This window comes from Hydra viridissima, unplaced genomic scaffold, assembly GCF_058129835.1.
Source record: "Hydra viridissima isolate aposymbiotic clone 2 unplaced genomic scaffold, HvirCarnegie_v1 scaffold_15, whole genome shotgun sequence".
Lineage (NCBI taxonomy): Eukaryota > Metazoa > Cnidaria > Hydrozoa > Anthoathecata > Hydridae > Hydra > Hydra viridissima.
The window spans coordinates 3,252,815-3,269,541 of record NW_028324314.1 but is presented as its reverse complement, the minus strand read 5'-3'; the positions used below and the strand labels follow the sequence as shown (position 1 = coordinate 3,269,541).

The 16,727-nt window shown below is 26.8% G+C and overlaps 1 protein-coding gene across 3 annotated transcripts; it reads right to left on the bottom strand.

Annotated features, from left to right (window-relative positions):
• Positions 1-4,024: 4,024 nt before the first annotated feature.
• Positions 4,025-16,499, bottom strand: LOC145193559 (uncharacterized). 3 transcript variants are annotated; one of them, XM_090072995.1, is made up of 22 exons: positions 16,311-16,499; positions 16,102-16,150; positions 15,924-16,021; positions 14,828-14,973; positions 14,544-14,639; positions 14,081-14,305; positions 13,519-13,627; positions 13,233-13,372; positions 12,573-12,626; positions 12,394-12,484; positions 11,654-11,686; positions 11,454-11,531; positions 11,035-11,357; positions 10,102-10,810; positions 9,976-10,004; positions 9,758-9,868; positions 9,063-9,164; positions 8,591-8,810; positions 6,037-6,414; positions 4,937-5,152; positions 4,599-4,848; positions 4,025-4,517 (listed from the first exon to the last, which is right to left on the bottom strand). In XM_090072995.1, exons 1-22 carry the CDS (start codon positions 16,399-16,401, stop codon positions 4,436-4,438), a joined length of 3,630 nt encoding a protein of 1,209 aa, XP_089929121.1. In that variant the 5' UTR covers positions 16,402-16,499; the 3' UTR covers positions 4,025-4,435. The 3 variants fall into 3 exon arrangements, with proteins under 3 accessions (XP_089929121.1, XP_089929122.1, XP_089929124.1); XM_090072996.1 differs by having other exon boundaries at positions 13,233-13,333; XM_090072998.1 differs by lacking the exons at positions 12,394-12,484; positions 12,573-12,626; positions 13,233-13,372; ... (5 more) ...; positions 16,102-16,150; positions 16,311-16,499 and adding an exon at positions 11,943-12,027.
• Between the last annotated feature and the right edge of the window lie 228 nt (positions 16,500-16,727).

Genomic DNA, 16,727 nt, shown 5'->3' with positions numbered 1-16,727 from the left:
ATGTAAAGCTCTAAGATTCCAGAAAAAAGTTTCATGCTATTTTGTTTCAACCCTTCAAGACATTGCGCAGAATTCCTATTTGATTACAACCATTAATTTTATTTTTATCAAAAGATTTAAATGACAAATGAATGTATAAACATAAATTTATCACATTAAAAACTTTGCTGCTTTAAACGCATAAAGAGTTTTATTCTAACAAACTTCAGATAGTTTTATTTAAAGAATGATTTAGAGGTTGGTTACTTTTCGTTACTTATAAAAACCGAAAAACCAAATGTCGATGCTTTAAGTATTTCGAGTGACAGCGGAGTAAGTAAATCAACGTAATAAAGTCGTTTATCTTAAGTACAGCGGTTTATCTAGCAATTGTACTCAACTGTTTATTGTTAGATTCGCATTAATGATCTCCGTGCAACGCAAATTTGGTTGCGATAAAGTTTCTTTGAATCAGCTTTCTTAATAAAACTCTTTTAAGAATGAAAACAATACGCCACTAAATTGTTAACAAATCAACGGTTTAATACAAAAAGACCAAAACCTAGCAATTAAGATAAAAGGAAAAGGTTAGCTTTGCCCACATTGTTCTTAGGGGAAAAATATATACAAAAATTAAAAGTTTATTTAAAAGATATCGCAAGAGTTTAAAAAATGGTTGTTATTTGAAAAAAGATAACTTGCTCTAAAGAATAAAAGCTGTAAAACAGAAAAATTTAAAATCCTGGAAAAAATCTGAAATTATCTAAAAATAAGTCAAGGGGAGCGTAAAAATATCAAAATAACTTTTAATAATATTCTGAAACCTTTTTAAACCCTTTTAAATTTGATGTTAAAACTGAACCTACTCCGCTTCTTTTCCATCTTTTCCTCTTTGCTGCCTCCAGCTTTTTTTTTTTTTGCTTTTAGTATTTAAGTTTAATGCTACCATCATTAATTTCTTAGTTTAATTTTTCTTGGTTAATTTAAAGACATTACCCATTGAGTTGATATAGATTCTCTATCGCTGAGTGATAAATGACAACTTGATAGTGTATACTATATTCTGTAAAAAACAAATTAACATTTTTTGTTTGAAATAACAAATTTTTGTTTGGTGCACAAATTCGTCGAGTTGAGTAATTTAAATTTAATCAATTTCAGTGAACCAGAAGAGAAAAATGAAATAGCACATTTAGGGATAGTAAATTTACGCAACAAACTAATCATAGATAAACTGAGCAGTTTTATAGCTAACCTGGTTAGTTTCATAGCCACATTCAAATAAGTTAAGATTTTAAAAATTGCTTTCAAAGTTTTAGAATACATTGGAATGCAGTAAGCAACATCTGCTGTTTCCATAACAATAATTGTTTGATAAAAGCGTAGTCATTAAAAAGGATACAACCTTAACAACTGTTATTGACAAAAGTACATAAACGCGATACTTTGAAGTGACTGATTGACTCGTTAAATTTTTTCTTAATAATTGCTATCTTTTAAAAAAGCCACTGTCAGACTTTATAATGCATATTGTATAATAACAATGAAATTTTTTTGGGTTTCTGACCTCTTAATATTTTCAAGTATATACTTTTCAGGTGCAACTGTATAAATTGGAAATAAAGCATTGAATTTCTAAACTAACTCTATTAAATGAAATTACATATCTAACGATTTATCTGTTAAAACTAAATGTGACTAAAGTAAGAAACACTTAAGATCTGGCCGCCTGACATCCGTGTGTTCTGATGTCCGTGTGTTCTGACGTCCGTGTGTTCTGACGTCCGTGTGTTCTGACGTCCGCGTGTTCTCAACTTTAAACGTTCGAAGTTACCCCATTAAAGATCGTTTGTTATTTCCCCGCGGACACAAACAAATAAAATACGATTAATCGATTGAGGTTATGTTAACATACCCAAAATATAATACGTGTTAAAAACTCCTTGATTATGGTACTATGCAACAACAACAACAAAAGGAGTGGTTTTATATCCATAGTAGCTACAACAGGATTCATAAGCTTCCAAGAATGTTTACCCTCACTTTGCATGCTTTGTGTACTCTTTTTTTTTTGTAAAACATGCAAAAAGTAAGAATAGCCTTCCTCTGAATTTTGCAGCTATTTTTTTCATACAGAGTGTTATTTTAACAGTCGACAAAATATTTAAACTCGCTTTCCGTATTTTTTAAACCGCGTGACATTTGCTTCGACTTTAACGATTAAAGCGTTTTTTTTGCAGATGACACTGCATTTGTAGTCCTTTGAATAGGCCAAGTTCCATGATATGATATTTGTAATCTCTCTTAATTTTGAAGTTTAATAACGCAAAGCTTAGCCTCTATGTTCTGCATTGAAAACTTCCTGAATAAAATCTTTAGTAACCAGTTTTGTGCATAAACTGCTAATGTTGAAAATTAAACAAATGCAATTAGGCATCTTCTTTAAAAAAATTTATTTTTTGCTTTAGAAGAGCTGTAACTTTTTAAAGAAAATATTTACACGTCGTTTATCTTTTTACAAATTCTTATTGTCTATTCCTCTTAAGTTTACAAAATCAATTTTAAAAAATTCAGGTCGCTATTTAATTACGACGACGGTGTGCGATCGTGATTTATTTAAAAGAAATAAACAAATTAGTGAATTTTACGGTTTAAAAGTATAAGAAAAAATAGAAAGAGTAAAAAAGAAAAAAAAAAAAAAAAAAATCAAAGCTGATGATGTTATTTCTAAATATCTCTATCACTCGTTTTATTACAGCCTTTTTGATTGACTTGAGAAAAAAAAAAATTTACACGCAAAAAATCAATCATGCGTAAACAATCTTTTATTTTGCTATGAAATCTATCCTGTTGAATTAAACTGTTATTATTCTGGAATTCAAAGAAATATAGACCAATAATATATATTAACTAGATGTCTAACTTCACAAAAATTCTTCAAGAAAAAGTGAAGCAAGTTTTTAAAGCTTTTAATGCCGGTAGCCTTTTTATTTAAACTGACAATGCTTCATTTTTGTTTTGCTTTTATTTATAATTGCGTCATTTCAGGCTGGCAAAAAATTTGCTTCACTGCGGAAGCGCGAGTTAGATATCTAGTAAGTATATATCATTGATATAGACCAATTATCACATTTTATTATTTTGTTACAAAATTTCAAGAGTTCATTTCAATTCCGAACTTTTAGCTATCGATACTTACGAAAACCTAACGTAAATCTAATTTTTGGATGTTTGATATTTAGTCAAGAAGAGATTTCTCATTCATATCTCTTGTTTCTTTGTTTTTAAAAAAGAACTTTTCATGCTGCGATCTCCAAAGGTACTGTAAAACCTCATAGTAGTGTTATAAACATCAGCGGTTTTAAACAAAGTACTGAGGTGCTTAGAATCCCATTTTAGAGGACAAACAACGTTCTCAAAGAGATCCAGGTGCTGCGTAATTTATAAGAATCTGAGCTCTCGCTTATAGTTTAGTGACTGTCTCTGGTACTTACAGGAATGTAGGGATTAAAAGGAATAAGTATAAATTTAAAAGTAGGCATCGGCGTTTTTCTGTTAATTACTAATAATGAAGTTTTAACTAACTTACAACCAAACAATCTCCTTCATTTTCCTTCTATTTATACTTATTAACAACTCTAATTAGCAATAATTAATTTTTTCTGAGTACCGTGGTGTGACCTAACAAAGTCCTATGCTTTAACAAAGTCCTAATTTAAGAAATGATAAATTTCGTATATATAAAATAAACGCTTGGGGAAAATAACTTAATTATTTTATCTTATTTAAAAATAGTTCTTTTAACTAACTAGATATCTAGTTAGTTAAAAGAACTATTTTTATTTCTCTTAATGTTAATTTTATGTATATATGAAATTTGTCATTTCTTAAATTTGGACTTTCTTAAAGCATAGGACTTTTTTAGTTCACACCACGGTAAATCTAAATACACGAAAGTTTCTTGTGGCATTGAGACTATTATTTTAAAAAAAAATCAGTAAAAGCAAAATAATAAGTGTAGCAGTAATTAAAAACTCCAACAAAGTGATATGTCTATTTACACATAATATACAATCAGTTTTACAAACTTACAGCAAAAGAAAAACAATAAAAAAGCGAATAAGACTACAAATTGCGCGCAGATTGGGCATGTTTTAAATACATGCAGGACGAAAACAGCGTTAGTTAGAACGAAGAAACAGCGCAAAATATTTTAAAATGTTTCCGTTAAATAAAAAGCCTAAAACGGTTCACTATTAACATGAAACCACAAAAAGAAAGTAAAAACGCAATAAATAAATATTTGTTTTTAAAAGCTCTTTTATTCATTCAAGCAGCATGTAATTCGCAGCTGTTTAATAAATTTTCTCATAGATAAGAACCAGTGGCTAAACATGCTTAGTGAGTGATAGCCATTTCATATACTGTGTGAAGCGTGTTTTATTTTATTCGCCGCTTAAAACATGGAATCAATCTGAGCGCTAAAGTCATCAATATCTGCCATTATATCAGCAAGTATATCGTCTGTTTCTTCAAAACTAGAAAAAAAAATTAAATAGATTAATAAATCTTTTTTTAATGTAGTTATGAAAATGAATTTAAAAATATTTAAAAATTACCCTTTTTCTCCATTCTTTTGGAGAGTTACGGAACCTGGTTCCTCAAGATTATGACTAGGGGATGACGTCAACTCAAGGGGTGGCGACGGTAAATCTGACTGAGATGGAATCGTATATGACGCTTCCGGGACTAAAACTTGTTTTTTAGGTGGAGGTGCAGGCGTAAAAGAGGGCATTTTAGGTGATGTTTCTGAGGAGGGAACCACATTCTCTAGAACAGGCTCGAATGAATGATAAACAGGTACATCATCTATATAAAGCACAGTTATAGTGTAATTACATAAATATATATATAAAAAAAAGAAAACAAACAAATTTAAATAGAAAAAAAAACATACTTGAAGGAACACTAACACTGCTTGATCTTTTAGGAGGTGCAGGAGGAGGAGGCTTTTTAACTGATGGTTTTGGTGCAATTATAGGAGGTGCAGAAGTTATGTCAGATGTCTTTCGCACATTGGGATTGCTTACAGAGCTTGTTCTTGTCATTGTATTGGGTGGACTTATCATTTGCTCACCAGTACTTATACGCCTATCCATTTGTTTAAAAATATCTTAAAAAGAAAGGAAGGCCATAAGAAAATGAAGTGAAAGTGTAAAATGAAGGACTTCAAAAGGACAAAAAAATCCTTTCCATCTTTTTATTCAAATAGTAAAAAAAAACCAAAAAAAAAATCCCAGAGAAAACTGAGTATTTTAAAAAAGATTAATAGGACATTAAAAATTTAAGACTTGCAGAAATAATACAGAAGTTTCTAAGGTAATAACTATTCAATGGATTAAATGAGAAAAACATGACAAATTTTTCACATTAAAATTAACTTTTAAAATGTCTATTTTTTTTTTAGTTAATAATTTTTTTTCAATTTGAAATAAGAATGAGGGGGGGGGGGCGGGCATTTTTACTTTCTTGTCATTTAATTTTACTACTCTTAATTTATAAAAGTCATAACATTATTATTTTTCATTTTTATTTTCTTTTTTTTTTTGTTCAAGGATTCTATTAAATGAGGAATTACAAATCCCTTTCACTACACTTTTTTTAAATTTTGTTTTATAATAATTTGTAATGTCATTTCTATAAGAACGATTGGTTTTAGCTGGGTTCATTATTGCAGATTTTCACTGAGATTTTCACAATTATTGGAGATCTTCACTGAGTACAGAAAATGATACACCTTTTTTTTTATATATAAAAATTAAACAGTTGTTTAAAGACTCTTCATCTTTTTTCTTACATCACATTTTCTGTATGAATACTATTGAATTACCTAACAACTATCTTGTAAACTAAAATCTTGTCTTGCTTATTGCATTCAATGCCTGATTGTAATAACTATTTTAGAATGAAATTCATTCATTAACTAACTCAACAGCTAATTTATGAAACTATAGATACAATCATAATAATATGCCTCAAGTTACACTTATATTTTACCTCGAGACTTTGATGAAATAACTTGTTCACTTTGGTCACCTTGTACTTCCCCAGGAGGAGAGTTAACCGAAATTTTTCTTAAATTAGTGACTATGTCTGAAGAACTAGTTGAAGAGTCGCTATTCGCTGACTTGACTGATGGTTTTGGCTTCAAAATAGGAGCTTTTCCATTTACAGAAACAGGAGCAGCAACAGGTTTTTTAGCAATATGTGGATTATGTGGAGAATTGTTCTCATGCATTAGTATACTTGACGGTGGTGGAGGCAAATCATCATCCAATGATGGAGACATTTTATTATAAACTAAATCTGAGGTATGATCAGTTGTGGCTCTTGAAAGATCACGATGAAAGCTATAATTTCTATTTATTGGACTCGCTAAAAAAAAAAAAAAAAAAAAGAAAAAAAAAAAAATTATTTAAAAAGAACAAAAAGTAAAATAATAAATACTTATTGAAGGTAACATTAAACATTAAAAAAACATTTAACATTTTAACATTTAGCATAAAAAAAAAAAAAAAAAACTGTAGAAATATTAAGCCATGTTTCATTGTTTTGGTCTCTTTGATGAACTTATGGGATTATTAATTCATCAGACAAAAATTATTTCATTATAAATTGATTGTAAATCATAATCAACAAGAACAATAATTAAGAAATTTCTGAGTAATCTCCTCAACACAGGAATCTTTAAAAGCATCCTGCACAAAACAATTGCAAAATTAAATTATAATCAAAATCTTAGTGCTTTTTTTGATGAAATAAATGTTGAGAACAAATCACAACAACTTTCCTAAGCTGCAAAAAGTAAACAAAGCAAAAACACTAAAAAAAAAAGACAAGAGAAAAAAAAAACAAAGCATTAAAACAAGAATAAGAAGTTAAAAAATTAAAAAATTATTTTTTTAATGTAAAAAATGTTTGTTTGATGTAAGTATTACAAATGATAAGAATATTACTAATAAAAGCCAAACAAACATGGTGTAAACAAACAGAAAACTGCATGGCAATAATAGTAAATTCAAGAATCTAACTCAAAAGTGATTTCATTGGCTGCATGATTCCTCAATCACATTAAAAAAAAAAAGGAAAACACACTTGATGAGTTTAAAAGATCAAAAGATTGGATAGAGAAGAAAAAAAAACCAAAAAAAAAACAAAAAAAAAAAAAACTTTTGTAAAATTGGAGAAAATATTATAATATATTTTTTATTTAGAACTTAACATTAAAAATAATTTAAACTTAATTTTTATCTTAAGTTTTATCCTACAGCCTTGTTTCCTTTATTCCTCTATTCTTGTTTTATCCCCACATAAAACTTTAATTATCTTACTTTGATTGTCAAACTAGGAACTTATGCAAAATTGTCACACAGGAAACCCTTCTCAATTGTCAATAAGCCTTTATCTTCTTAAGCATCCGCAAAACTTTAACTCAATTAATACACTTTTATTGGTTTTTATAATTTTTTTAACAAAGAGGTTAATACTTATTTTTAAATAGAAATAGAATTACTACAGCTACAAAACTTATACTAAGAAATCTACAACAATAGCAACAATATCAGTAAAATTAATGATTTTAATACCAATATACATGCTAATAATACTACTATTTTAATATATACTAAAAGGCAATAAGAACTCATTCTAAAACATAAAACTACAGAACATGATAAACTACAAGCACGCCAAGTAGAAGCAACATTCACTGTGCTGACACATGAATTACAAACATGTGTCAGTAAAATAGAATTAAACAGCTATCACAGTTTTTAAGTGCACTTAAAGCTGTTGTTGAACTGTTACACAAACACTGAAGAGGTTTTATAAATTAACTTAAGTGAACAGAAATATTGATATCAACAAGAGAAAAGAAAACTGTTTATTACTTGTATTTAAGATTATAAAACAATATGCAATTCATGTTTTCATGTCTGTTGATTTTATATGAAAATCTTTTGAGGTCACTAAAAATTTTTTTTTCAAAAAAAAAAAAAAAAAAAAAAAATTAACATAAACATGTCAAAATATAACCTTGATAAAGGACGGTAAACACAATAACAAAAAAAAAAACCTGAAACTTCAAATATGAACAATATTTTCTCTTTTTTGATTTATGCAATGTGAAATTTCCTTGATTATTATGAAAATAATTTTAATAATTAATATGTAGTCAAAATAGTAAAAGAATGGACTTTACACATTTTTTCTTTTCCTTATAATAGGCTTTTTTAAGCTAAAAGCAAATATTAGCTAAAGCTATCAAAACAAAAAAATAGTGTTTATCAATAGATGGTATGATTGTCACTAAAGTAGTAAACTATGATTCACATATATAACAGATGAAATGTTAAATATATATATATATATATATATATATATATATATATATATATATATATATATATTTGTACATATATTTGTACTTATATTTACAACATTTATCTGTAGCCCTAATAGTAAGTTACAAGCATGTTCATAAAAGACAATTTTTAGATAATTTTTTGTGGCAATACAAATAATCTAAAAAATATGTTAACAGATATAATACCTTCAACAGCCCTATCTAATATATCTGTAAGTTCTAAATCATGCAAGCGCTGTACAGCCATTAAAAGTTTCTTTTGGTGCCCAATTGTTTTAATATCAATCATGTCAAGATCACTTTTATCTAGATCTTTGATAAAATCTATATCATCAAATCCACCTTCCACAAAATTTGGTTCATATTGTGATAGGTTGAGGTTTGATAACCATTTTCGAACATTTTCCTATCAAAAAAGTAACGCCATTTTGCAAATTTTTTTAAAGCATGATTTTAAAACAAACTATACTTATCTATAATTATATTTAAAAGTAATATAACCAAAAATTACATTAATTATCAAAATATTATAAATTATTACTGATGTAGGATGTATGTTAATAATATTTATTATAATTAATGTTGTATCTAACAGAAAATGGCATACAAAAAACCCTTACTGATTTACTAAAAGCTTCAATCAGTAAAAAAAACTTACTGGTTTTTGACTTGGTAGCAAATTGCTGACTGGAAGTCTTGCTATTTCAGATAACAACTTTTTACGATGACCAGTTTTCATAATTTCAAGGGAATTTAAATCCTAAATAAATTTTTTTTTAATATGAAATAAATTTTTTAATATAAATAATTTTTTTTAATATGCAATGGACTGAAAATATCCCCAAAAAAATTATTAGTTAACTTTTTTCATTAACTTTCCATCAGACTACTAACTTACAAACTATCCAAACCATTGGGTATGAAATCATTAATAAAATTATTTCACTGACTAAAATATGAATCAAGAAGAAAAATATTTCACTAAATCAATTATTAAAAAAAAACTATTTGCTAACTGCATATAAATCAACTAATCAAACATTTGCTGACTGACTATAAAACTCACTAAATGGAACTGTTTTCTCTTATCTAATTTCTGAGCCTTCAGAAGAAGATTAAAAATTCTTCAAAGATGAAACTGAAAGGTGTAAGGTGAAAGGTTGAAAATTATAAGGAAGAAGTGTGTGTGTAGGTGTGTGTGTGTGCGTGTATGGAAGAAGTGTGCATGTGTGCAACAAAAAAATAGACACTTAAAAAGAAACATTCAAAACAAAAAGATAAATACTAAAAGAAACATTAAAAAGCTGATTACAAAATTAAACATACTCTCACTTTAAATAAAAAACTGCTAACCTCAGGTGTTATAGCTTGTATGCTGGTCATATCAAAACCATTTGATATGAAATGCTCATAGTAAAAAGTAAGCTTAAGCTCATTCAACCAATCCAACACCAGCTTCTCTGCCTAACAGGACAATAAATCTTTTAGAACAATATATATTTATAGATATATTTAACTTTTTTTTTTTTTTAGATTTATTGCTAATCAATTTAATTTTTTACACAACTTACATTGTTACTTGGTTCAGGGTAATCAAATTCTGAAAATAAACAAATAGATTTCAATTATTGTATTATCCAAAATACCAATTGAAAAAGAAAAAGAAAAAAAAAAAAAAAAAAAGAGAAAAAAGATACCTTTGTCACTATTGCTGCTTGTCGGACAAACCTCATCATGGTTTTCATAATTTGATCTTTCCCTTTTTTTTGGCAAAGGAAGAGGCGGTGAAAAAAAACTCATATCTTCAAGATGATTTGAAGTTCTATTAATTTCATTATTATAACCATCATAATTGTCATAGTTGTGTGATTTTTCATTACTACTTGCAGTGCTGTGATGGTTGTTCTGTTCATAAAACTTATTAGAAGAGTTATAGGAACGTTGAATTTTTTCCATCAACTCGTCATGGTGACTAGTTTGGTGGTCAGCTGTTTCTAATGAACTGGATGAGGTAGTACACATTGAACCATAATCACTCATAGGAACACAACGAGATTGTTTCAAATGCATATCTTGTGCTGGAGGTTGTAATTGGGGATTAAAACAACCGGACATGTCTTCATAATTGTAAGGAAGGTTATGATCTTTACTTTTAAAATGTTTTATATGAGCGGATTTTGGTGTAGAGCTTGCAGCAGTACTGCCATTGCAGATCTCTTTGTTTGCGTTGTTAATTGAAGGATGTGGGGATGATAGGTTTTTACTATTTTTAGCAACTTGCTTAGGACTTTCTGCATAAACTAAGTGACAAACATCTGTATAAGTGTCAGATGATGGGTCACGCTTAGTAGGAGAAGTGCTTTCTGGAATCTCAGTAGATGTACAATGACTTTTAGGACTTAAGTGCTGCAAGTAAATAAAATTTTTTAAATTACTAAACTAAAGTATAAAATGCCTAATATAAATCTCTTTACAAACAACCATAATATGATAATATATAAGGAACTTTTTATAAATATGATACCAAAACAGGGTTTGTCACTGACTGCAATCTAAAATGAAACTCATATAAAGTTTTTCTGTAAATTGTTATTAGATTTCTAACAGACCAGAAATAAGAAAATAATTACAGTTTGCTTCTTCAAACCATCACGCCTTGGTGATCCAGTGCTTGATACTCGTGGCCTAAACTTTTTATTCTCATCAGAACTATTTCGTGAAGATGTGTAGTGTGCATTTAATGACTGACCTCTTTTCAGTGGGGTTGAAATCTGTTTTTCAGGAGAAGCGTTCATTTTGTATAACTTCGGCGATAAAGGAGGTTGTTGCAATTCATCATGGTGATTTGGTTTTTCTGCATACATATACTTGTTGCTTTTAAAGCTGTTCATGTGAGTGAGTACATTTCCACCGGCAGTTTGTTTGATTACAGGAGCAATGCATTCTGGATTTGCTAAACCAAAAACAAAATTCCCTGACTATTAAGTCAACTTGAAATAAAATATAAAGTACTTAATTATTCATTCCTATTGAAGAGAAACTAAAATACCATTAGCTAAGGTTAGCACTTCAAAGCTTCCTATAGGAACAACTCCAATAGGCTTCTGCGTAGGAGTAGCAGGAGAACCTTATTTTAAAAAATAAAATTTAGAAAAAATGTAAAATATTAATCACTCATTATCATTACATTCTAAAAAAAAATCAAAAATAAAGTCATATTGCTGCAAACTAAAAAAAAAAAAACATTACTAGGGTCAGTTTTTGAATTCCTTGAACTTTTACCTGAAAAAAAAATATAAAAAAGTAAAACTTACTTGACATAAATGTAAACTAGTAAATGAAAAGATTTTTAAAAGTAATATAGCATAAATTGCTTGTAATAGACAAAATTTAGTAATAATTAAAGCTTATAATCTTATTATAGAACGTTTTAAATAAATTGTTTTTGAAGTTCAGAAAAAATTGGAAAAAAGTAAGATTAAAAATGATAAAATATTTATGAAGTTGAAAATAAGTTGAAATTTCATTTAATATTTACCAGAAAACAAACTCTTTAGCCTCATATTTATAAACCGTGTTGAACTTCAAAATGTTTTTTCCCTTTTCAAAACTTAATGTTAATTAATTCCCAAAAGAATGTTTTACAAAAGACGGTTTAATCATGAGCTGAATGAGCCAAATAAAAAATCTAAAGAATTAAGAACATGCCAAACTTGCTTTAATAAATCATTTTGCATAAAACTTAACAAAACTTTTCATAAAATCATCCTGAGGCTGCTTTATATATTATGACCTTTACACTATTAACATAATTTTAAAAAAATTTACATATAAAAACAAAAGATTTAAAAGATAATTAAAAAATAAATAAATATAAAAACAATGTTAAGCAAAAATACTAAATAAAAATAAGGAAAGCTTATTTTAAAAGCAGTTTAAAAAAATAAATATAAAAACCAGATGAAAATGGAGAGGAACAAGACATTTACTTGGTGTGCTTGGTGACAGAGAGCTTCCAGAAACTGCTTTCTGAGAGATAACTTGAACAGCCATTGCTGGGAAAAAGCCAACTGTTTCCTCCTATATTTCAAGAACATTTTGCAACTATACTTTTTATAGAGTCTAAACAAATTTTAAAATTTTTTAAATAAAAAATCTAGAAATAAACCTTTGACCCAACAACAAAACCTTTCCAACGTCCATCATGATTTCTCTGAAGGACCTACATAATAAGTAATCTAATTAAAGATTAATTAAAAAGCCATAGAAAATAACTTAAGTAAACACCAATTACACCATTTAAAAACAAAAATAGTACAGATTTATCAAAATCCACAAATCTTTCAGTAAATTAAATAAATATGGGCAACTGACATATGCTGTGATATTTACTAGGATGATAAGTAAAAAGACTTTCAGCTCAAGAAATTTGCTTATGTAGTTTTCTATTATGATTTAGACAAAAACTATTTAAGGAAGTTAAATACTTCAAACTCTAGTTTTATTTTCAAATTTTATTATTAATTGCAAATAGCTGATGTATTAGCTTGCAGAATAAGTGTGAAATTTTTACAGAATAACTGTGAAAAATTTCCTGAAACAGCTCAACAGGATGAAATTTCACAAAATAACTGTGAAGTTTTATCCTGTTGAGCTGGTAAAAGAAAATAAACGCATGATTAATTATGACACAGAATACCAAAAAAGCTTAGATCATGCACATTATGCAGTAGAATCCTTTTGGCTTGATGCAAAGATAAATTAGAACTTATCTGCAATTTATTTGTAAAGAAAAATAAAATAAAAAAATGCTAAAAAAGGTACTAACTGCAATAGTTTCTCCACATTTAAAAGATATACTTGTTTCATCATACTGATTACTGTAGTCTGAAACAGCTTGCGCATAGACTATATGTTCACCAGCAGCTTCTGCATAGTAAACAATATTAATGGATTGTATTGAAGTCTCTAGTAAAGTTCACATTTGATCACAAAAAACAGAAGTATGATTTTAACTTTTCACACAAGGATAGTGAATACTGCATTTTTCTCTTTTTTTCCTTTTATTTTTATACAATAGAAAAATTAATAAAAGAAAAAAATCTTTTTATCACCTCTCAGCATTTGCTTTATTTCTAAAGCTGCCCTGGAAGTTGTAAATTTATTTACAAGGTCTAATGGCATCAGGCCTTTTTCATTAGTCTTAAAGACACTTGCACCTGCCTAAAGTAAACAAATATCTGAAGAAAGTATTCATATATTACCTCAAAACAGAAAGCCAAATCACAAAGATTACTTATACGTTAAAAAAAAAATTTAGAAAATTTTTTCATTAACTAATTTTCCATTAATCAATTCCAACTTCTCATTTTGATAATCAAATAATAATAATAATAATAATAATAATAATAATAATAATAATAATAATAATAATAATAATAATAATAATAATAATAATAATAATAATAGTAATAATAATAATAATAATAATAATAATAATAATAATAATAATAATAATAATAATAACAATAATAATAATAATAATAATAATAATAATAATAATAATAATAATAATAATAATAATAATAATAATAATAATAATAATAACAATAATAATAATAATAAAACTAAAGTTGAATAGAATTTTTGATATAGAAAATATAACAATAAACCTACTTTTAATAATAGGCGAGCAACTTCTGTTTTGCCATAAAGGGCAGCTAAATGCAGAGCAGTTCCTTCAGCTCTTACTTCATCAACATGAGCTCCATGCAGAAGTAGCAAAGAAACAATATCATCATGTCCTGATTTTGCAGAGAGATGAAGTGGAGATTTAGAAGTGTTTGTTGGAGAGAGCAGAACTGATGTTATCATTTCATTTGTCAATAACTGTTTTACAACCTAATATTTCAAAAAAAAAAAAAAAAAAAAAAAAACTCATAAGAGAATGGAAAATTTGTTAACATAAATTAACATAATTATAATATAATTACAATTCTTTAAAAAACAACTGAATATTGATGTCTTCAAATTAAATTTGACTTAAAAATAAGGACCATCATCAGAATAGATATCAACTTGATAAACAAGTCAAAAGTTTCAAAATATATGCTTCATATGTTTTGGTAAAAAAATACACCTGAGTATGACCATACTGACAAGCAAGATCAAGTGGAGTTTCCAAACAACTATTACGGAATGTACCATCTGCATTAAATCCAAGAAGGAGCTTGGCCTAAACAATTATCAGTAGGTGATTACATGTAAAGCATGAACTAATAAAATCATAAAAGTAACTTTTGATAATTCTAAATATCTAAAATCTCTTTGATTTTTCAATAACATAGCTTTTAAATTTCAACTACAAATAATTACTAATTAAAAAAGAGAAACTCAGAAAAAAATTATATTAAAAAATCTCACACATCCTGAGTAGCCATGTTGAGCTGCTAGATGCAATGCAGTATCTCCACTAAAAGAAACAAGATTTGGCAAAGCTTTATTTTCAAGCAGAAATTTTACTGCTTCATCTTTCCCAGCCCAAGCTGCCATATGTAGTGGAGTCATGCCTAAAAACATTCAGAAAACCAAGCTTAATGGTTAAAACATAGAAACAAATAATTTATTCTTTAAGTATGCAGTAATAAACATTTACATACTACACAAATGATAATAATGATAATAATAATAATAATAATAATAATAATAATAATAATAATAATAATAATAATAATAATAATAATAATAATAATAATAATAATAATAATAATAATAATAATAATAATAATAATATTAATAATAATAATAATAATAATAATAATAATAATAATAATAATAATAATAATAATAATATTAATAATAATAATAATAATAACAATAATAATAATAATAACAATAATAATAATAATAATAATAATAATAATAATAATAATAATAATAATAATAATAATAATAACAACAACAACAACAACAACAACAACAACAACAACAATAATAATAACAATAATAATATTATTATTAATAATAGTAATAATAATAATAATAATAATAATAATAATAATAATAATAATAATAATAATAATAATAATAATAATAATAATAATAATATATACATGCATAAAATTAAAAAAAAAGAAAAAAGAAGAAGACAACTTAAGAAACTAATTTGAATTAAGCTAATTTTATTAAAAATGTCAATGGTGGGGAGCCAGAAGAAAAAGATAAGACTCTGGCTCCAGGTTTTTGAACTTGTGACTCCAGCTTTATTTCCAAGAAACTGATAACATGGAGCTGGAGCCTTATCTTTTTCTTCTGGCTCCCCCCCCCCCCCTGATAAATACTACAAATAAGATTGAGATAAAATATAAAAAGTTTTGACACTTATTTTTGAGAAATACCTTTAAAGTACTGAAGGTATAACTTTAAAAAAATTTTACCTTCGTTTTGGTTGAAATATTTTTTAGGTATGAAAAGGTTTCTTAGGTTGAAATTTCTTAAAGCATTTATAGTATACTCAAACCTTTATTATCTTTTCCATTTGGATCTCCTCCCATTTCAATGATAGCCATAAGTATATCAACATTTCCTTGTAAAGCTGCATGGTGAAGTGGTGTAAATCTGCAATTTTAAAATATCAAAAAAAAACTTAATCTCATTATTAGCATAAACATATAGAAAAAAGCAGTAAAATTTATTACCCATCAGAATCTGTACAGTTGATACCACACTTCTTGTCCAATGATTTTTCTTATAAAAATCAATAAAAAAATATTTATACTAAAAATACTTAAAAATAAACTTAAAGAAAATTGAAATTACTTCAATTTAAGACAGTGCCTCTAATGTTATCAATCTCAAATCATGATGCACATTGCCTTCTAATAAACCTTAATTTGATTGTACTTACTGCCACTTTTATGAAACTTGTGTAAATATTTCCGAACTCGTTGACTGTCACTATTTTTTACTGCTAGCATAAGATCACTTTCCTTTACCATGTTTGTATAATGCCATTTATGCTATATAACTTTAAATAGATTTATTATTTTTATTTTCATGTTTTCTAGAGAAAAAGTGTGTGTGTGTATATATATGTATATATATACATAAAAGAAGCATAAACAAGAAAATTTAAAATTTCTAAAAATGACTTTCACAGAAATAAGATTAGCATATACACTACAAATGAATTTATTAAATTTCTTTTTTTTATTCCACAAAAAAATTCTTAAAAAAAAAAGTAAATAAAGCTCAAGTAAAGTAAAAACACAAACCATTGAAAGTTTTTATTAAAAAAATTTAAATTATTAATGTTAAAGTTGAA